Source organism: Toxorhynchites rutilus, chromosome 3 (assembly GCF_029784135.1).
Source record: "Toxorhynchites rutilus septentrionalis strain SRP chromosome 3, ASM2978413v1, whole genome shotgun sequence".
In the NCBI taxonomy this organism is placed as follows: Eukaryota; Metazoa; Arthropoda; class Insecta; order Diptera; family Culicidae; genus Toxorhynchites; species Toxorhynchites rutilus.
The window spans coordinates 208278315-208302076 of record NC_073746.1 but is presented as its reverse complement, the minus strand read 5'-3'; the positions used below and the strand labels follow the sequence as shown (position 1 = coordinate 208302076).

The 23762-nt window shown below is 38.5% G+C and overlaps 1 protein-coding gene across 10 annotated transcripts in view; it reads right to left on the bottom strand.

Annotated features, from left to right (window-relative positions):
• Window positions 1-317: 317 nt before the first annotated feature.
• LOC129777808 (homeotic protein female sterile-like) overlaps window positions 318-23762 on the bottom strand; it is a 46566-nt gene continuing 23121 nt past the window's right edge. For 9 of the 10 annotated variants that reach the window (XM_055784301.1, XM_055784306.1, XM_055784304.1 and 6 more), the window contains 5 exons: window positions 23334-23462; window positions 19146-19222; window positions 10275-12031; window positions 10034-10202; window positions 318-1221 (listed from right to left, as the gene is read on the bottom strand). In XM_055784301.1, coding sequence (XP_055640276.1) covers window positions 1156-1221; window positions 10034-10202; window positions 10275-12031; window positions 19146-19222; window positions 23334-23462 — 2198 coding nt within the window. In that variant the 3' untranslated portion in view covers window positions 318-1155. The remainder of the gene's footprint in view (window positions 1222-10033; window positions 10203-10274; window positions 12032-19145; window positions 19223-23333; window positions 23463-23762) is intronic. The other variant, XM_055784308.1, reaches the window with a different exon arrangement.

The following is a 23762-nucleotide window of genomic DNA, read 5'->3' as shown; positions in this document are numbered from 1 at the left end:
GATCGATGGAATATTTACAGATGATGATATAATGTATCCAACCGGAAAAGATCCCTACCTTATGCTCGAAGGCCTTTCTTTCGCGAAACAAATAGTGATTATTACATCATGCAGTTGAAAATGAACAAATCACTGAGTCAACAATCATGAGTGTATAATGATAGCGACTTGTTCGAGGGAACCACAAAATGAATGCATGAAATTTGCTGGTTCAACGTGAGAATACATACGATGAAAGTTATGATTTTTTTTTCCGTAGTCTATATAATACTCCCATCCGAACCTTTGGACAAGAGCCAGAAAATGAAGTAGAAATATTTTGTAATAAAATAAAAACGTACCAAATATATTTACCCTAAGCGATTACAGCAATTACACTATGTTGATTTGATCAATGCTGGACAGTCACGTAAATTACATCTGATAATTAAAACTCAGCGCACCCTCTCTCTCTCCAGCACATTGAAGAGTACTAAAGAATAGGAAATTGAATTGAATTGATATAACCGAAAACTACATCCCGCAAAATAAAGCTAACCAGAATTCATTCCTAAATATCTCATTTTTTTGGCTGTTTATTGAACTTTCTAATCCTAACACTCGTTAGAGTAACATTGATTCACATTTTTCAATTAATGATTCCCTAAAACTTCGGAGTTTTTCAACCGCGCTTCTATCCATGATCATTCCCTGTTCTTCACTAGACCAGTTTTTTTCGCAAAATGGTTTTCCTCTTTTTCGAGCCTTTGTAATTTACATTTTACGTTTCTTTTCTGTTTAAATATATATTTTTAATATATTTACGTTATATATCACAAATTATAATGTCACTTATTTAACTACATAATCTTATCATTTCGTCTTGAAAAAATTATGATTTCCTTCACCCCCTCCCCTCCCTCTATCGATCACTCTTCTGTGATTCTGCGTAAGCACCACCTAACGAACGCGCCTTCGATATACACACGGAAGTACCGCCATCAAATGTAAACCGCAATAGGATTTGCTTCCTTGGAGTCTGCTGTGCATCGGTGGTATGCGGGAGGAAATGAATGTTCAGAGAGGCCTCACCGTGAAAGCGCCGTGAGTGTGTTCGATTCAGCTACGTATGTGTGTATTGACTTAGAATTACAAACACCAACCCAACAGCGGTTTTTACAGTGATTCCTCGAAAGCCGCCATCAAATCACTTTGCATGTTCATGTCAATTTGTCCAGCCATCTAAATAGGAAACAAATGCGTTATTATATTGCAACTAATCATGAAAAGTCGAGCTTCACATATTTCTGGAAGATTTTCCAACTCCGATTTTTAAAAAAGCTTGGTGTACAAATAATTTCATGATCAATGTCAAGCTATAGTTTTTGGAACCTCGTCTACTTTTACCATGAATTCATGAGCAGCTTTGTGGTTGATCATTCGTGGTCCTTAGCTTCTTGGCCAGTAAATCCTATTCCTACCTCCCCGCCGTGCCGACTGGGCTACGAATAATCATAGTGAAGATCGGGCACCCAACTCCGGTGGGCTCTTGGTCGTATGCTAACAGGGAAGAGGATCTATCCGAGCGTCTGTTCGCCTTGAAGGTGCGCCTCAAAACAACGTCTGTTCCCCATGTGACCTGTCCTGGTGCCGACGACCTCGTGCCAACGTGAGGCTCTAAACAGAGCTAAGGACCACGATGGTCCTTCGCTGAGACTGGGGTTGGTAAAGGTCATCCGTAAAAATGAAACGCACAGAAGAAAACACAAGGAAATTCGGTACAGGACAATCGGACTAGACCCACGCAAAAAACACGGATTAGAGATTGGAAACTCGGGACATGGAACTGCAAGTCCCTCAACTCTGTGCGAGTCCCCGAATTCTTTCGGAAATATTGAAGGCCCGCAATTTCAACATCGTAGCGCTGCAGGAAGTGTGCTACCAGAGCTGCGGCAACACACACGAACTGGGTACAACTTTCATCGTGATGAGTGTGATGCAGAAACGATTGATTGGCTGGCTACGCGCAACTGGAGCGTGAGTACGATCGCTGCTCAAAACACGACAACAAAATCGTTATCGGAGATTTGAACGCTCAGGTCGGCCGGGAGGAGTTCAGACCGATAATTGGTAGGTTCAGCACCCATCTTCGAACCAACGAAAACGGCTAAAGATTTATCGACTTCGCTGCCTTCAAGAACATGGATATAGGTAACAACTTCTTCCAGCACAGCCTCCAATACCGTTACACCTGGAGATCTCAACATCTCAACAAACGGAAACACAAATTGATCCCGTTTCGATCGACAGTCGGCACTTTTCGGATATTATCGACGTCCGAACCTATCGTGGCGCTAACATCAATTCAGACCACTACCTGGTGATGGCCAAACAGGAGTCGAACTTTGCTGCAACATACTCGCAGCGTCTTGAAGCTGCGTTACCGGGGGTAGACGAACTGGATGCTGCTCCCCTCGATGAATGCTGGAACAACCTGAAAGCAGCCATCAGCAGCACAGCAGAGATCGCCATCGAGGATGAACAACGTGAACAACAGAATGAACAACGAGTGTCGAACGCTTCTGAACGAGAAGAATGCAGCACGCGCAGCCATGCTAGAAAGACCCACTCGACAAAACGTGGAACGATATCGATTAATGTGAAGGCAGCAAACATATCTCTGTCGGAGGTAAAAGCGCCACCTGGAAGAGAAAGAATGCGAGGAGATGGAGCTGTTTTATTGTTCTCGAGAATCGTTGAAGTTATTCAAGAAACTAAACGTCTGGAATAAAGGCTTTGTGTCGCGGGCTGAAATGTGCAGGATCAAGAAAGGAGGCATCTTGACGAATAAGCGTGAGGTGATTGAAAGGTGGAGATCGCACTACGATAAACAGCACGGAGACAGGAGACCAAGGTGACGTGGATGGTGACTATAAAGGTGCTGTTACGGACCTAGCTTAGATAGCAGGGCTAAAAATAAATGAAAATAATCAAATATCAAATTTGTAGCGTAACGCAATTGAAAAACAAAATAATGCCAGCATGAGGGAACCACATGTTTCGTTCCCTTTTTTTCAATTGGAAACTATATAGCTATATAGCTCCCAAGATAAGCGCGCCAGAGATAGTGCATTGGCCGGCAGTTAGGTAAATGTTTCCCACTGCAACCTCTTTCGTAGAAAGCATGTTTTGATAAGTCCCAAGGCGAAAGCGCTGTATGGGCCACTCTTCTTCTTGGATGGCACTAACGTTCCCAGTGGAACTTTTGCCTTCTCAATGTAAGTATTACTTGTGTCATTTTTATTAGTACTACTTAGTTGAGAATGCTATGCCGAATAAAACGCCTTGAATGTATTCTGGAGTGGCAAGCTCTAAAATACGCGTAACCTCAGTGCAAGTCGGAAGAAATTTCTTTGGCGAAAAATCCTCCGGCCAGAACGGGAATCGAATCGACCACTCGAGAGGCGATAAAAATTGTTTTGTTTAGGTCTCACCCTTTATCGCGCATTGAATGAGCGCGAAGAGCAGAGAAGAAATAGGACAAAGAAACAAAAATGTTTATCTAGGATCCCACGTGGGTGGCATAGTGGAGGATAAGAACAGGAAAATATAGATAGGTATTCATTTGCTTCCAATCAACAGTTAGGTCGTAAAATCTTCACCAAATTGAGCACCTTCAGCGATAGCGAAGGACGGAAACCATTGGATGATTTTTATGTAGCAAATAGGCAGGCAGATAACCGATGCGGTTTCGGTTCAGAGTGTCGACTTAAAATCCGAAAATAAATTCCCTGATATTCCCTGATTTTCCAGTAAGTTTTCAGAAAAATTCCAGATGTGGGCTAGTAATTGAATTCTCTAAATGTGTTTTAGCTGTAGCTCCTAAAACATTTAGTTAGCTTAAACAATGAAATTTAGGAACGCCTGTCAATATTTTCCAATAAATGAATTGTTTGTGATTTTTAATTGAGTTTAACGACTACTGATAAATGTCGTAAAAGATTTAAAAAAAATAATATACTAATACAATTCAAAGTTATTCTGAAGGAGTCTCAAATACTTGTACAGAATTAGACATCTTTATTTTGATTCGGATCAATTTCATGAAACTGTTTCGATTTTAACGAAATGCTCTATCTCGCAATCTTTCGGTCCCCTTCTGTACGTTTTGCAAAATTTTCCCCGTTTTACCTCCAGAGATTCCACTTTTGTTTCCCGTAGCCGATTTATTAATTTTGATTCGTATGACGACAAAAAGAGTTCAACATCTTTATTGATGCTATCCTTCCAAAGTGAAGTAGAGCATCATAACCTTGTCGCATAGCACAACCGTTTCCTCCCACATATTTTCATAAAAACATTCGCTAATGGAAAAGCCCTCTCAACGTTGAGGTTTCTTATGAGAGACAGAAGACCATTTTGGGTAAAAACTTCTGTGAACCTGTCCTTTTCAAAAATGGTCCAGTCGTTCATTTTTCGGATCATAGTGAGCAAACTTGTTTATGTTGCTAGCAATATTCTTTCAATGATAAATCTGCTGGAGCTCCACTGATACGACCAAAATCCGTCAAATATCAAGAAAGCCAACAGTCAAAAGCTTCTCGAATCGTTTTCCCTCCATTTTCTATCGGAATCAATGATGGAAACATCATAGATACATCAACGCAGTGCTTCACATCTCAGACGAAATTTCAAGATTTGTCAAACCCAATCTGACATTCAGATTCATCTGTAGCCTCTTTGCAGTCTTGTTCAAAGATTCGCCGAAACCAACGACAATGTATAGCTTATGAAATTTCATCGAATCAAAAATCATCATAAAGCTCATTTTATCACGCCCTAGTTAAACCTTCTCAGCTTCCTGGTTGTCATGAAACATTCTTCTCAATACAACCATGTATTTTTCAGCAGTGTGGAGTGATTTGTGCTACATAACTATTTCCAGGCACCACAGGAGCTCAACTTTCATAGTATGATTTTCAAGCATCAATTTATCGATAGCTTTAGAAGAAGAAAAGGAAGATAATTGGTTGAAGCTGAACGGCAGATACTGATGCCAAAAATGCATGTCCTTTTCGAAAATGGTCCAGTCGTTCATTTTTCGGATCATAGTGAGCAAACTTGTTTATGTTGCTAGCAATATTCTTTCAATGATAAATCTGCTGGAGCTCCACTGATACGACCAAAATCCGTCAAATATCAAGAAAGCCAACAGTCAAAAGCTTCTCGAATCGTTTTCCCTCCATTTTCTATCGGAATCAATGATGGAAACATCATAGATACATCAACGCAGTGCTTCACATCTCAGACGAAATTTCAAGATTTGTCAAACCCAATCTGACATTCAGATTCATCTGTAGCCTCTTTGCAGTCTTGTTCAAAGATTCGCCGAAACCAACGACAATGTATAGCTTATGAAATTTCATCGAATCAAAAATCATCATAAAGCTCATTTTATCACGCCCTAGTTAAACCTTCTCAGCTTCCTGGTTGTCATGAAACATTCTTCTCAATACAACCATGTATTTTTCAGCAGTGTGGAGTGATTTGTGCTACATAACTATTTCCAGGCACCACAGGAGCTCAACTTTCATAGTATGATTTTCAAGCATCAATTTATCGATAGCTTTAGAAGAAGAAAAGGAAGATAATTGGTTGAAGCTGAACGGCAGATACTGATGCCAAAAATGCCAGTAAAACATCGCAAATGTAAAAGCCGTCTCTTTCTGCGCTGTTCACCCTTCGGATGGACTTAGTTCACCTACAGGCAAAAGTAAACTGAAAAACCTACAGAGAATCAAACTAGTCATATACAACTTCTTTGGTATCAGTAACTTTTTAATTACTGCAATACTCAAAATTCTAATTGACAGAATTTCATTTTTTTCCAGATTGGTGACGAACTTCTCTGGTATTGTTTGAATTCCCTGATATTCCCTGATTTTCAAGGATTTTCAAGGTAGTCGACACCCTGCGGTTATCTGGGTAGGAAAAGAGAGATCTTTTCTCTCCCTTTTAATTTTAAGCTAGAGTAAGAATTCGTGTATGTATAGTCCGGATTCTTACTCAATAAGTTAATTCAAATCCTCAGTTCAATTTAGTTAGACAAACCAAAAGGCTCATGACAGCAAGCAAATAGACAGTTCAATTTCGGAAGCAAACCAGGACGTATTTATTTCTCAAAATCAAGTTAACCATCAGGATCAAGTCAGTCGAGTCCAGCTAGCTGAACCCAACCAGCCAAGTCCAACATTCGCAACGTCAGAACTCCTAATAGTGAAGGAGTTCGAAAACACTGGTAAGAATAACAGAGCAAATCCCGAACCGAAAAGCAGACCTCTTACTTTACCCAGATCTACTTTCGCCGTCTATCGGCAATAGTAAACAAATTTGTGAGATTTATACTCGGTTCCTCGACGACGGATTAGATTTTTACACTGCGGCAGATCCTACAAAAGTGCCGCGAGTATCAGATCCCTACGCACCACATCTTTGTTGACTTTCAAGCCGCATATGATACAATCGCCCGACGACAGCTATGGTGAATCTTGGACGAACACAGCTTTCCTCGAAAGCTGACAAGGCTGATTAACGATAAACGGTGTGCGGATCTCAGGCGATTCGTCGGTAACGATGGCGATGGAGTCTCCTGTCTGCTATTCAACGTGGCGTTGGAGGGTGGTACGCGTAGAGCAGGCTTCAATATGCGGGGCACGATTTTCATCAAGTCCAGTCAATTTATCTGCTTCGCCGTCAGCGTGAACATAATCGGAAGAACATACAGTGAGGAAAATTCGTTTAAACACAAGTAATTTTTGTTCGAAATCCTCCAAAAAGCGATCATAAATCTGGCTTCGCAACTATTTTTGATTGGTTGTTGGGTGTATAGTTTAGACCTACAATCATTTAATTTGAAAACTGCGTATACCTTTAATAGGAGGCAGAATTGCATTTTAAGGAGGGAAATTCGTTGAAATGCGACTGGCGCACCTATGAGATTAAAAACCTTGGCAATCTGTCATTTCAGTTTTGTTGTTGTGTTAATGCGCAAAACATTTGTTGGTGCTGGTTGATCTGAGGAGATAAATGCTAAAAAAGATATTTGAATGAATCAGAACAAAGAGTTGTTCGTAATGAAAAAATCTGGTATGAGTAACCGTAAACCGGAGAGTAAACAGATCCGTAACATCGATTCGATATGTGCTGTAGAAAGGTGAAAAATATGGCGTTAAGAAGAAATCTAAGATGAATACCAAAATAAGTAATCGTGATAGGCATTCGAATTCTAGAGCTGGCCGGAACTGAGTTATTCAATGCATCGGAAATTAAGAAGGAACTTGGACTCTCGACTACCAATAAGCGCATTGCACAGATATTGCGAGGATTTGGTTACTTCAAGTACATTGAAAAGGCCTAGAAACCGAATCTTACTCCAACAAATATTCAGGCTCGAGGCTCGATTTCGGCAAAAATCATTTGGCATGGCGAAATGAATGGGAAAATGTATTTTCGGATGAAAAGAAGTTCAATCTAGATGGCCCTGATTGTTGTGCATACTACTGGCATGATTTGAGGAAGGAACCCGAGGTCAAGCTGAGCCCAAACTATGGAGGCGGAACACTCATGGTTTGGACTGGTTTTTAACGTCCAGGTTTTTGTACCAGAATGAACTCCGAATAGTACATGGAATTAGTAGAAGACGTTCCATTCACGTAACATTCACCGATGATTTTATGCCTAAAGACTTCACTTTTCAGCAAGAAAATGCAGCCATCCATGTCAGTAAGAGAAGTATGCAGTGGTTTTCGGAGCATCCATGCCAAACCTAATTTTCGATTCGATTCGCTAGAACGGAAAGCAAACTAAATATTGACTGTTGTTTTTCTTTAAAATGTTAACTAAATCATTGTTTTCATTAATAAAAGCTTAAGTGCGTCTAAGCGAATTTCCTCTCTCAAACCCTATTTTTTTTTATTCAACCAAATAAGAACATAGAACTTAGAACTGGAAGCAATACTGTAATAAACTATGATTTGGAGGGGCCAAACATTTGCAATTGTTTGTTGACTAAAGCACTAAAATAAGTCACTGCGTTTAAACGAATTTTCCACACTGTAAGCGACGGTAGCGGACTTGTATACCCGACTGAAACACGAAACACGATCAATGCGTTTAGGACTAAATACAAAGCAGGAGGGACTGTGCGCTCCCGTGGCCGAGTGGTTAGCGTCACACATTATCATGCCGGGAGTTCGTGTTCGATTCCCGTTCTGGTCTGGACATTTTTCGTCAAAGCAATTCGTTCCGACTTGAACTGTGGTCACGCGTATTCTAGAATTTGTCACTCAGAATACATTCAAGGCGTGTTATTCGGCATAAAAATCTCAACAGTATTACTAACAAAAATGACGCAAAATGACCTACCTACTTTGAGAATGCAAAAAATCCACTGGGGACATAACTCCCATCCAAAAAAAGAAGGGACTGATCGTAACAGAACTCTTGTTGGGAGCAATGTTGTGATCGACGGTGTCGAGTTCGAAGTGGTAGAGGAATGTGTCTACCCTGGCTCGTTGATAACAACTGACAACAACAACAGCCGTGAAATTCGAAGACGTATATTCAACGGATGTCTATGTAGTTCTGTGGGTTCCGCAAACCCCAACAAATTCCGACCCCGTATGAAGTGTACCATATACGAATCTCCGATTCGATCGGTTGTTCTTTGTGGGCACGAAGCATGGACGATGCTCGAAGAACAATCCTCAAACACTTGGTGTTTTCGAACACTGAGTGCTCAGAACAATATACGGTGATGTACAGAAAAACGGGGTATGGAGAAGGAGGATGAACTACAAACTGTCCCAACTATACGGCGAACCCAGCAGCCAGTAAGTCGCCAAAGCTGGACGAATGCGATGGGCAGGGCATGTTGGAAGATTTCCGAACAACAGCTCTGCGTCGGATCCGGAGCGAACAAGAAGGACCCCAGCGATCGAGGGGGTTGGAACAGGTGGAGCAGGACTTGTGGAGTGGAGCAAAAAACAGTGCAGCCGGGAGTTGGAGAACTGCAGCTATGGACCAGGTTCATTAGCGGAACAGTGTTGTGAATAAGATTCAATCTCTTCATGAGATGTATCAATGTCGCCGCAAAGATCACGATTTCAGAGCGTGATTCATTACATAGCCATAGAGCGTGTGGTTAGACCGCGCTTTATCGGAAACAAAGGTGGAAAACAAACAATAAGCAGGCAGCATATATCGACTCATTGCACCATATGCAATGAGTGCAATACATGTTTAAGGCATCGCAGAGCTTATTTCTATGCAAATTACACGAAAGGACGGGAGAAAGCCATAACATGATTAGGATTTACGACCCCGAAGAAAGGAATAGAACAAGATAATCAAATTTAGGCTGAACCGAATTCCATCTTTTGCCCCTTTGTTTAGGTGTAGCATTAGGACAAACAATTGTTTTCACCCTTACACCCTTCTGGCATGAAATGAAGCCTCGTTCACGAGGAAATATAGGAAATAAATTCCGTATAAAAGAACAAACTTGGACTAACTAAAATTCACGCTCAGACTCACTCTCAATCCGAGCACAATCAATCAGGTATATATCACAGCTAGAAGAAGAACCATCAAAGGAAGATCCACGGAGACGCACCACCAGAGGAAGGACCAGGCCGCCAGTGAGCAATAAGATCCGAATTCTAATTCGCCAAGGAATCCGAAATTCACCCAAACCTCCCTTCTCCTCTTACCCTTTTTCCTTCACTATCCGGCTCTGTACAAATTCGCCTAAGTCAGGAAACACGATTGGTGGCTCCAGAGAGAAAAGAGCCAGTCAAACTAAACTAGGAGCCACAAGCATCATTGTAAATATATAAAATAAACATATTTATCTAAAGGAAAATTTTGAAATAATTATGTACACACTGCTTCCTAAAATCGGTTCGGCAAATCAGATACTGGAAAGTTCGTAATTGAACGTTGGAATTTCGAATCCCAAATTTTGCTTTTTGGGGTACCGCTATGGCAATCTTACCGCTTCTCTTCTTCGACGTTCCTGCTCCAATTTCCGCAGTTCCGCGCGTTTGGCTGCCGACCGATCCAAATTATGAGGAGTACTAGGTGTACTCGGAGACGGACTGCCTTGGGGTGACGCCTTGATATCCTCGACAACGCGAACGGGCACTGGTTCTACTGATAGTTTACTACAAAATTAAAAAAAAATAATTCAGTATAGCACACCAATCGAAACCAAGCCGCAACAACGCGCAACTAACCGTCCATTGTTTATTTCATCCTGTTTAACCTTCTGCTGTTGTTCCTGCTGCCGCTTGAGTTCTTTCTCCGCCTGTTCCTTCTGGGTACGCTTCAATTCCTGCTGCTGGAGTAGTCGTTGCTTATCGAGTTTTTCCTTCGCTTTGTTTCTGAACGCCTGAAACGTGTCCATTGCCGGTTTTGGTTTATTGGAGGTAGAAGTGCTCTGGGGTGAGCCTGCGGATGCCAGCGATGACCAGGCGTTCTTCAAGTTCTGATCGTGAGCTGAAGATTTGAACGCATGTGCAAAGTTCCCTTTCACGTCAGGGGGCGTTCCGCTCATCTTCTTTTCGTTAGGATTCATCAGTAGATCCTCAATGGGTTTGGGTGTTAGCAAAAATTTTCCTTCCTCTTTTTTGGGAACCGATCCGACACTGCTACTTCCGCCGGTCAAATCAATGGTGCGGTCGTTGAGATTTGGGTTATTTTGGTAACTGGACGGCCGCATAAAGTTTTGCAGCGGATCGAACAACGAAGGCATTGGAACGTTGCCCAGCATCGGATTGGTCGTTGCCATCGAATTCATCAGCATTTGGCTCATACCAACACTAGACGCAAGACTTCCCATTCCGTTCAGAGGTCCATTACCGTTAAAGTCATTGTTAAACCCATTATTGGAATGATGCATTTGATTCTGCAAATGCGTCATTAAATCCAGAGGTGGCAGTAAGTTTGGGTGAGTCTGCATATTGTTAGCGGACAGCTCCTGTTTCAACGAGGTTTGAAGATCATTCAGCAGATTCAGACCAAGCGCTGTAGCATCGTTCTTTTCAAATGATGCCAACGAATGTTCCAACGGATCTATGAAGTTCGACATACTATGGGATTGTGGATTAATTGAAGAAGCGCGCGTTGTAGGCAATGGAACCGACATAGGCCCAGATTGGTTATGCTGCTGCTGCTGTTTACCCATTTGCTGATGTTGCTGCGTATTTTGACTTTGAGTCGAAGTTAATTGCATCGATTGTTGGATACCAACGCTTGCCAGGTTTGTCATGCTGTTGATAGCCGTTATACTCGCTGGAATCTGTGGAATCGCTAAATTGTGCGCATTGCTGATACAATTGGTATTGTTGGACGATAACCCATTATTACTAGGCTGACCCAATTGGGATTGGGTTTGAGATTGTTGTTGGTTTGGCTGTTGCTGCGATTGCTGAGTAACATTGTTGATGTTATTCATACTATTACTGCTAGTAGACAACAAAATGGAAGGTAACATTGTTGTCGTATTTGGTGACGGCGTTGGCAATGGAACTTGGTTACTATTACTATTGTTGCAACTGTTACTGTTATTATTACTAAGTGTGTTATTTACACCACTACTGCTACCGGACACTGCTGAGGGTAAGCCCTGCTGTGACGGGAGTTGAGGTGTTTGTTGTGGTAATAAGGTGGTGGGTTGTGTTGCTATTGACGTGGTAGGTTGAGATTGAGGGGTGGATGGACAATGAGCCGAGTTCGAATTCGTACTCAGCAAATTTGGTGTACTGGGAACAGGCGTAACTGCAATGGAGGCCGCAGATGTTGGAGGAACTACTGCCGATAGATTTGGTGCATTTTGTGACGTTAATTGCGATGTACTTGATGCAGATGTATTCGGCGTTGAGCTAGGAAGGGATGAACTGCTACTAGCAACAGCTGATGCTACTGGCGGCACTGTTGTATTTGTTACTGTGGGGATGTTTGTGTTGGTCGAAGATGATGATGCGGGTATGAGCTGTCAACGAGCAAAATAAAATAAAGAAGTATAGACGTGTAATTAGTATTGGCACGCACACGAACGCCTATTTTTTTCTAAAGATTATTCAAAAAAATACATTTCGATGCGTGACATGGGAAAAACATAGATGCATACAGGTGTAATTTACTACATATACCTAAAAACAATATTTATTTGTCAAATGATATATGGATGACATTATGTAAACCGAAGTAAATAGAAAAATATTTATTCTTACGTTGTGTATACGTTGCGATAAATCAAACCCAAAAAAATGGCTAAAGTTCTTTTCAACGGCTATAATATAATAGCTATAATGCTATTATAATAATATGTCTATAATGTACAGTGTCGAACAAAACATTGAGACCACTTTAATGCAAAAAATTCAAATTGATTTTAAATGTCAATTCAGTCAATTCATAGTATATGCCTAGCGGCGAGCATTTATACTAGTATGATAACTTTTAAAACCGCCGGGTTAAACAGCGTTTGATTATCATCCGACGACTGAAACTGAAATGCTTTCCCCCGCTGCTATACCCAAGAAGGCGATTCCGTCATGGAGGATAGGGGTTCTGGGCTAATTTCTTACGAAAACCTACAAATACTACACCCAGAATTAATTATTAACACATCCTTTGACATCCCCAATTATAGCAATAAATAATCTTGAAAATAACAATGAAGTCGGCTTCCTAACAAGCTGCACTGCTGCAGCTGATCGTTACCAGATTCAGACAGGAGTGCGTAACTTTTCTATCGTCCAGAGCTACGCACAGACCAACGCTGCCGAGCTCCAGGAAAAACAGAGTTACTACATCCAGCAGAAATGATCCTCAAAGGGTTTATAAAAATCTACATGGGCGACTTCAATGCGAAGATGAAATCTCCAGCGGCTGGAGAAAAAAACTCGGATCGATATTCAACACATGCCAACTCAAGGACACCGTTGTTGAAAAGCCCTTTGTTGATGACCTTAAGACCCGATCCGTAGATGTACCGGTCAGTGGTCGTGTATAATATCACAATCAACTAGAGTCATGTAGGTACCCAGCTTAAACCTTAGTGGTCTGTTGGTTCCGCTACGAAGCCATCCGTCGTTTGTTAAAACGTGCTCAGTAGGGGTACCAATAAATGTATGGGAAAAAATCGACCCTAAAATTTCAAAAAGTTACCCCATACAAAATGTTCACCACCTCGAAAAAACGCCCTATGGAAAATTTCAGCTCAATCGGACTCAAGGGAGAGTGGGCAAAACGGTCAAAGTTTGAGTTTTTTGGAAAATCAAAATATTATTTCTGATACCAAATGTCACAAATGACAAATGACACGCTACCTTAAGTCCGATTGAGCTGATATTTTGCATAGGGTGTTTTTTTCGGTTGTGTCACATTCGCCAGAAAAAGGTTTACCCAAAGCACATTTAACCGAACGTGATACATATCCGAATGACATTTACCCGAATGTAACAAATATCCGAATGCAGCAAATTTCCGAATGCAACATTTACCCGAACACAACATTTGCCCGAATGCAACAATTACCCAAATGCGACATTAAAATGAGTAATAGAAATAGAAATAGAAATGAGGAAATTCGAAAATGTTGAAGACTTCGCTGTGTAATTTTTCAGAAATTATTGTAGACACAATTAACATGCCGTTTTCTTTCCGTATTGTTCTTTAAGACTAAGAGATCATTTAGAAATGCTCAATTTTCATCATGAATTTATTATTTCGTGATGAAATTTATTCTGAGGTCAATGTACGTGGATAAGAGGAACCGAGGGAAGCAAATTTGTGTTCCATCGATTGCCCGGTTAGTTTGAAACATAGGAGACAATCCTTTAGTTGGGTCCGACCAAGTGTTAGCGAGCGACGATAAATTTTATATCGACAACTTTCTTCTACTTCTTTTTTGTTTCTTCAAATGGCTGGATAATGTTTATGACAGAATTTTGAAATTCATCATTCATACAAAATTGATAATTTTATTGATATACAAGTGAATCTATTTCATAACTTTGAAAATAGAGTATGCAACGCCGCTTTTTCTCGATTTTGCTTTACCCACGCAATACACCAGTCAATGTATAAATATTATTATTTTAACCCTTTCGCTACTACATCCGCTCGATGGCCTGTGTGTACGAGCGTTGGCACACCGACGGAGTACACTGCCGTAGTGAAAGGGTTAATAACGCTGAAAATATTACATTAGGGTAAATATTGCATTCGGATAAATGTCACACTTGGGTTAATGTTACATTCAGGTAAATGTCGCATCCGGGCATATGTTCATTCGGGTAGATGTTCCATTCGGGTACCTGTCGCATTCGGATATTTGTTACATTCGGGTGATTGGAAGTCGGGTGAATGTCTTTCGGGTTGCTGTCGTTTGGGTAACTGTATTTCGGGTAAATGTGACACAATCGTTTTTTCGAGGGCGTGAACATTTTTTATGGGGTAACTTTTTGAAATTCGAGATGACCATTTTTATTGGCACATTAGTGCTCAGTCTCTGTACTGTTTGGATTAAGCAATTTTCTACCTTTTTTAAGGTTACCCACATTGCACAGCTCGGTCGATTTCGTCTGCCCGAACGCACAAGTAAATCCAGAATGCACATGAGAGATTGTTTCCAAAGATACCACACTATGGTGAATAACAAATTTTTAAATTAGTCTATTATTTACAAGATAAAAGTGTACACGTGTAAGATAAATAAAATCAACTAACTCTGCGCACTTTCGTGTATTTAGACTAGATACACCAATTGCGAGATGGAAAATATAAGGTGAGAAGATTTTCAAATCTGTGACGTCACATATTTTGTTTATGTATGTTACTTTTCTTAAAATATTCCAGCACATAGGAAAAGTATTTTTATTAAAAGTAAAAATAATCGGATCGAATGAACGAACTAGTTTTTTTTATTAAATTAATGTTCAAAATCATAAAGGCCCAACTGACACTTTTGCAGAAACTGAAATTTCAGTGTTATTGAGGTGTTCTGAACTTAATTACAATTCAGTTTTACTTCTCGTCAAATGATAACACTAGAATAAAATTTTTGAACTTTTTCTTTCATTAAAACAGCTAAAAATTTAAATTACACAAACTACAGCATTTCATTCAAGTACATTCAAAATGCGAAAAATCAAGATCAATGCATACGACTTAAGGGGGTATTCTAGTCTAGAAATCTGAAAAAATCGAAATTTTTTTTTTACCATATTTCTGTAGTTTAGGCATTCAAGAATATACTCTAGAAAGGACTTATCGAAAATCCTATTATTTACCTAGTTAGAGCCATCTTAGTGATGTGGTATCTAACCTGTTACGGCCATCACAATGAACTTCAAACGCGTTTCTCTCGGAACTAGTTTTTTTTCTAACTGGCGTACACGATATCTCAAGTTCTACTGAACCGATTTATGTCAAATTTATATGAAAATAATCTGCATACATCTCTCTATCGCATGAACCAATAAAAAATTATAACTTTTTAATTTTACTATTTTTTAAAAATCGGTAAACGCAAAAAAAAACGTTTTAAACAGCATTTTTGTTTTCAAACGGCCGCCATTTTGTTAAAACCCATGTTTTTGACTTGTCCGAGGTTCATGCCATAGCGACATCTTTACTGATTCAGAATCTGTTCGATTTTTTTGTTTCAGATAACCAGAAGGACTGGAATCGTGTACGCCATGGCACAACTTTTTTTTGAACACCCTCACTTCACCAGCATGTAACTATTCTAATTATGAATATTTTTTTTCCGTCCTATTTTTGTTTTATTGTTGAAAGATAGATAAACGAATAATTAATGATATAATGGATAGTAAAAATATTCTTTGTTTTATTTTTACGGAGTTCGAAAAAACGTCCGAAATTCGTGTCTCTACACTAGAATACCCCCTTAAATGAAAATACTTCGTCTGTCGCGCTCTGGTTTTTCTCATTTTCCAAGGTCTATCCGTATTCAATTTCATTTTTTTTTTTTTATCTTCGCTTATTTTTCGTCGGCCTATTTCCGCCACTTTAGTGCCAATCACCGACATCAGGGAGGCGACTCCACCTGTTCCTACCTATCAGACTCAACAACTCATGAGCCGGGCCAACTTCTTTTACTTCCGCTCCGAAGGAAGACGTAACCAGAGATTTTTCGCCTCAGAAAATCCCAACGACGCCAGCTGGGATTGAACCCAGGCCGATCGGATTGTGAGGCTGTTACGCTAACCATACAACCACTGGCGCCGTCTCAATTTCATTTTAGAAATGAACAAATTCCGAGTCACAAAACCGTTTGTTCCTATGATCGGAGGAACATTCGACAGATAGTTAATTGTTTTTCTCATGCACATGCAAGTTTTTTTTTCATGCAAAATGTATTTGAAAAATAAATTTAATTAACTCCGCATGACCTAGATTGAGACGAAAAATTTTCAGCTTGTGTTCAAGTTTTAGAAGAATTCAGCCCTCTAATTGTAAAAAAGTGATTATAATTGTGGACAAGAGATAAACTTCCTAAAGCTGCTCTAAAATCCAAAAATTATAAACATTAGAATAATAATTCTGATATAAGAAGAAATCAAAGAAAAAATTAAACATTTTAGCTCATAACATGTTCTGTTTTTTAAATGATGAATTTGAAATATTTTTTGTGAACATGTAATAAGTTTCTGTATATGCTCTTTCAACATTATTCGTCGATACATTCGATTTTGTACCATTTGAGTAAATAACTGGTGTGTCTGGTTCACATATCCTATCTTTCTGATTACTAATACAATCAAAGTTTAACACAGCCAAAACCCGTGAATCTTCCCACCTTCTATTCTTCATCTCGCACCAATTGACTATTGGATGTGCGTATTAACCCTTCGCTGTCGTATTTAACACGTTCGTCGCCTAAAGCGACTTTTCTGGGTTTCTTACGGAGCCCAACTTGCGGGTAAATTATTAAATGTAGATCAAACTTAGTTTGTAGACAACTTTTACGTGATCTAGCAATATTTTATTTAATTTAAAGATGAATTGACAACAATAACACATGCCAAATTCATATTATATGGGTTTCGCAAAAAGCTGCAGTACAAACTATAAATTAAAAAAAGTATAGTATAAACATTATAATGATATGGTTACTATTTTATTATTTCTCTACATATCCTATAGTTACACTTAGGTGCCTAATCTATGAAATTTCTTTTCAAAATCCTTTTCAATTTGAACGAGAAAAGTGTCACCCATATTATTAGATTATGAAACATAAACACTATACTGACCATGATTGCATAGGAGACGTAATCGACAACACCATTAGTATTGGGAAAATGCATTTTTGTGTTTTTTTGGCCTACAAGAATAACTATGCAAATTTCCGATGATCTGTCCAGTTGAAGGATATTATCGACAAAAAGAGGGCCTAGGTGATTTTGCAGATTATAACATATTTTTTTCCATTTGGAAAACGCTTGCGTCTATTTATGTGGACAATCAATCGTTTCAATGGACATTTTGAAAAATTTATCCGCATAGCTAGACGTAATCACCAGGTTGCTCTGTTTAAAGCGTTAGTAATTACAATTTTCAAAGTACATTCCCAGTTTTTCGATGGGTTTTTTCTGCCATTTAGTATAATTATTTTCAAATATTTCAAAGAACTGAACTGCCCAATTACAATTTAACCTTGTCTATTTAAGCACAAGAGTCGAATAACTTGCGTGAGAGCTACCTTTTTTGCTACTGAACACCTTTATCTATTATGAACACTTCTTGATTCGTGAATAGATTCACTAAATATTAAGATTCATTTAGAAAAAGTGTAAACTGATACATGGTTGAGTAAAATATAAGATTAATGCGGTTCTTTGCAGTGGTGACTGAGAGCAGACATACGACCGCAAAGGGTTAATACTGTTGAATGGTTTGATATTTCACCAAAAAATGAGTAGTACAAAAAATATTTAAAGCAAACCCAACATTACTGGACATGATAATCTTTTGTTCCTGTTAGAATCGACGCTAAAATGCAAAGAATTCTTAAAAATGCAAAAAAATATTGCAGATTCGGAATTCATACGAAATCAGTAATTTTGAGTATTTTGTATCTGAATGCGACTTATTTGAAGTGTTTAAAATAAATAAATTCTCAGGAAAAGAGAATTTATAACGCGCAGAATAGGATCCTAATGTTTCGTTTATGTTCCTTACTCTGCGCAGGGTGAAACAAGGACGGTTCTGGGAAAGAAAAACATGCGCTATTCCCGACAGCAGCTTGTTCTGTCCATGGAGATGACAAGAAAAAGTATTTCAAAACGCCGAGCAGTAAAATATCCAGGAATCCCGGAAAGTAATCTCCGAGCCCAACTGAAATCAAATGTTAACGTGAAACGCCCTGGAAAGCACTCAGTTGCGGAAGAGGAAAAAAACATCGTCCAGAGGGTGACCGCGGCATCCAGAGCCGGGCTTCCAATTGATACGAAAGTTTGAAGCCGTTCGTGGCGTATTTTCTGCGAACCATTAGAAGGGAGAACCCATTCAATGGGTATGTTCTTGGATAGAAGTGACTGAATGGTTTCCTAACGTTTGTCTTCACCACCATTGTATGAAATCTCAGGATCAGTATGAAATTGAACTTCTATAGTCTAATACACGATAAATTCCTCCTCATTTGAAGAACGTGTTTTTAAATAACGTGATCGCTCAGACTCAAACCGTTTAATATATGCTTGATTTATATTTTTTTTTTATATCTGTATTATAGTGATTTTCAACTCATTTGGCTGGTTCGTCACTTTTTACTTCCATTTTTGGAAGAATGTCGGGAGTGAGAATTGAACTCGTGACCTTTAGCGTGAGAGGCATGGATGTTACCACTACGCCAGATCGCCTCCCTATATGCTTGATTTGTATGAGAACATATAGTGTAATTAACGATCCTCCCAATCATGTACGCATAAGTGTTTCAAACTCGTTATTTTAAAAGAAATTACCAAAGCCTACATAAAATAACACATACGTGGGTAGTTTTGCCTTCTAATGCTTTGATCATCCACGACTGATTGTGTTACATGATTGACTGAAATTGCTAGATAACTTACCGGATTCGGCACTGCGGCAGATAATTGCACTGGAGATGAAAATTCCTTCTTCTTCTTCTTTGTTGGTCGTCCGGACTCTGCAAGAACGAACGTGTTTCCGATATTAAATCACTACCAGTTACCAAATAGCGCACCATATAAATACCTTAATCTCTAATATTCGCCAACAAATTTTCTCGTGACACTTAAAACACTACTACTGTTGTAACACAATGTATAGAGAAACAAATGCAATATATGAACAGCCAGCAAAACCGAGCAGCAGCAAAATATCTTCATTTTACGAAACAAAAAGAAACAGTCGACCAACTTTGAACTTCCTTCTTTTCAATGGCCCGTGAAATGAGTGACATGAGCGTCGTATAAGATTAAAAACATATTACTTGGTTTTATTTGTTATATATTTTTCTGTACTTTCTTATAGCTGTTATAGTAGACTTTTTCTTGTTTCAGTTTTTTTTTTGTAATGAACTTCTTTAATGCTTACGTTTACTTTCTATGTTTCAATGGGTATGTAATCTTTCATCCCTTAGCGTCCGTAATCGAAGTCATGTGTGTATGTAAAAAAAATGTTTCCATTAGTTTGCGATTTAGTAGTCTTGTTTTTTTTTAATTTTCGTGTCTACTGTTGTTGCAAGAATTTTTGACGTTATCTTTGACGTTCTTTTGCAACACATTTTATTTATAATGATTCTTATTTGATTAACTGTTTGTATAGCATCCCGTCTATTTCTTTTTATTACATTCGAATGCTTCATTATCTCTGTTTAAATAAGAACTTCTTAGCCACTAGAAGAAAAGAAAACAAACAGAAAAGTACACTTACGCAAAGTAGTATTCGCTCAATCAAATATTTATTGGTGTAAAAATTCATTCATAAACTTGTGTCCTTGTGTATTCACACTCACGCGTCTTACATATCCTGGTAAATTTCTGTTTTAAACATCTCTGGGTCGTAAGAACATTAGGTTGAAATGACGATCTTATGGTATTCCCAACAATACGAACATTGATATTGTTTAACGCTTGCCATGACCTACTGCTGTTGTAGTGCAGCAGAAGGACAGAACTGTTATGGTTTGTTTACAAATAACAGTATTTAGAGCGGAAAAGTTTTAATTTCGCTTTTATGGAGCTCTTAGTAGTATAGTTTCAATCAATAAAAAATCTTAACGAATATGTTGGCGTTAAACTCTGCTAAACTAGTATAGAATATTAATACCAGGAAGGAAAAAAATTATACGCGTATTCAACGTACCTTTTCTCTATCTACTGCTGACCTCTAAATATGAACTAAGCAAAATATACATTCAGACGAAAATATGAAAGTGTGCACACATATGCATGCAAACGTTGCCTGTCTGTCTATATTTTGTTTTTATCCCTTCTTCCCGGCAACAATAAACAAAACAATTTGTCACAGAAATCTATTGTTGTCAATCATTTCGTTTTGGATTTTCTTTATCAGGAGAAACACAAATCTTTTGTATCATTTTTTCAATTGAGGATAAATTAAGAAGAAAACGACATAAACTCATTTTCACGTGCAAACAATGTGTAACGGGTTTGGCGCCGCCGACAGCCGAATGAGTAAATCTAATTGCACTATTTTATCACTGAAGCAAGAATGTTGTTTCAAGAACTCGTCAATGTTCAAACTGGAACTGGACGAATTGATCAGCTTCAGAGACGAAGCTAACGGGAATCTAACGCTCGAGAATAGTATTCCTATACTTACGGATATTCTTCTTCTTTTCATAACAAAGCTCGTATTACACTAAGATTAAAACACACACAAAAATTTAAGCATAACCATTGCGTCATGTTACGAATTCTTGAGTGGCCCGAATGAAACCGTCTTTCGAATTCTCTTCTTTACTTTTTAGTACTGTTCTTCTTTCTTTGTTTTTAAGAGGCTTTAAACTTATGCAGTTCATTCGCCTCTAATTTTTTAGTACTGTTTTGTTGTTTTCTTTACACATTGTCTGCGAATACAAATATGATGTAAAACAGTGTCACGTTTGCTCCAGCTACTTGATCCAAAACTCAATAGAAGAATAAGAAAAATCAACAAAATATAGATTGCAACCTTATTGTTTTAATGCGCTGATAGGTAAAATTGGATAGTAGAATGTCTGTAGTTTCTATGTTTCCGTACGACTAATCTTTTTGTGATCTTTTTCTTGAATGGCTAAGAAGTGCTTTTATGTAGATTTTGTAATACGGACTCCATTATTGTTGAAAAGGATCAAAATCCCGAATCTTGTGATAAGTCTTTGTTTTATCACGAAAAGATCAAACATTGAAAAACATACCTTTTTGTACAAGATGTATCTCTATTTGTTTGACAATACTGACATACTTCGTATTCTTGCATGAATCACTGTTTTGATATTTGCTGTTTCATTTTGTTTGTTTTTTTTTCATTTATGCAACGAAATTTGCGCGAGAATACAACGCGCGCGCGCATTTCAGTTTTGTTGGCTGTCCCCAATTACACATTTGCTACACACGAGAAAATTTGTTGAAGAAGTAAACCTCTTACTTTATCGAAATAAACTAATGAGGAAATATAGAAATCAATAAAAGATAACACACAACATATGATGATTGACGTGAACGAAATGATCGAAATTACAATAAATATTATGATCTTCCATACATTCGGATGTTACAATCTGTGGAATAATGGAAATTTCAGCATGCCAGAAAGATCGTAAACTGTTGTTGAATAGCTTCGAGACTACGTACTCTCTAAAGAGTTCCTATCGAGTTCCTGACAAGGGTATACTGTACTTCGCTCTTGAAAGCAGGCTAATAATAATTTATTCATGTTGTCGTTTTCACTCCCTCTCTATAGAATGCATACGATAATCAACGTATTTTATTGTTTTCTCCTAAGCCTATAGATTTGATCATTCACTACAAATACATAAATAGAACTTTACACCTACTCTGTACAATGATTTTGTTTAATAATAGGAAAAAAAAAACATTTATAACAAACAAAAACTAAAAAGAATGTTACTGTATTAATATTATGTTACATTTGTAGTTTTTCGCCGTGTATTGGATCTTCCATTCATCGTTGTCAAAGCAGAATAGAGAAACCAAAGAAAATTTTAGAAACAACGTACGCATGATACGACGGTGTTTCTATTCTGTATAGAGAAACCTAGCTTTTTAATACCACTATTTGTTTGTAACTATCTTCTTTTTGCGTTAGACAACTAAAAGTAATATATCTTCATGTATGCGTAAACTAATAATACAGTTAGTGGTGCTTGTTTTTTCGTAATAAAACCGTTGTCCAACAGTAATTGCCGCTAGTCGAACACAATACGATGTTGAGAAACAAGCTGTTGTTGCATATTCCCAAACATGTTTGAGATTCAGATTCGAAATGCTATCAATTTCCTTATCTATACGCCACAAATGGAAGTAATCGCCTGCTAGTGAAGAAATCAGTATTGCACACGGGAAATCAACAACGATGAGAGCTAAATGTCATCTCTTCTTTGCTGACCAAGGACTTTCATTGCTCACTTGGGTAAGTGTCGGTTAGTTTGGGAATAATGATTACTAGCAAATTTTGAAAAAAGAAAAGTGAAAATGTATCCTGTCGCCCGAAAGACATCCGTCTCTCCACTATGTGGGTTCAATTTTGCTACTGTGGCAAGTATTTACTATACGAAAAACAGCGATCATCTTATTCATGGACTATCGATCATCATATCTATATGTGTTCTAACTGCTCTGGATTTAATCTTATCTTGCGATGCTAAGATATTAAGTTCAATAAATTGTCGTTCCAAAACAGATATAACCCTGTGTTTGGCGCATGGCAAATGTTGAGAAAAAAATGAGAAAATATGCGCATTTCTGCAGCAGAACCGACTGGGCGTATTTCTGTGTTTTCTATTTTTTTACTGCAAAATAGAAATTTGTCCCATCTGCTAATCATTTTTACGATTGAAAACGTACAATGTGGTGCTTGATTGGTTAGAATATAAGTTTAAACCAAACTATTTGTTGTGTTTTTCTTTTGCAATTTTCTCCTTTGTCTTTCCGTGTGTTGTTGTGCTCATCGCTCAATCGTTCTACCGCTTTCGCGCCCTTTTTTTGCTTCTCAATTACGCTAAAGGGAGAGTAGTAGGTTCTACTGGTACAAAACAATTTTATCCTAACCTGCTTCACTGTCGCTGGAATCACTCGAACTGGAATCGCTAGAACTGGATGATGATGAATCGCTAGAACTACTACTCGACGAAATGTTGCCACCGGACGGGGCTACGTCCTGTTTCGTTGCTTCGTCAGCTGAAAGAAAAAATAGAACAAATTCGTCTATGATCGCAATACACTAATTGTTTTCTATTGGACATATGTTGTAATGATCATTGCGCCTGCTAGCTTTTTCTATGTACAGCCTAAATAATGGTTAGTAGTGATTACTACGACGGATTAGTCCGATGAGTCCACCATCGTGCTCCCCGACGCAGTTGTTGTAAATGATAAGTCAAGATACCACTCGTTTTCAAGTTTTCGAGTTTCCAACCACAGCCAATGTGAAGTTACTATTATAGAAGCCATGGAGAAAGTGGACCTCGTCGTTTCAAA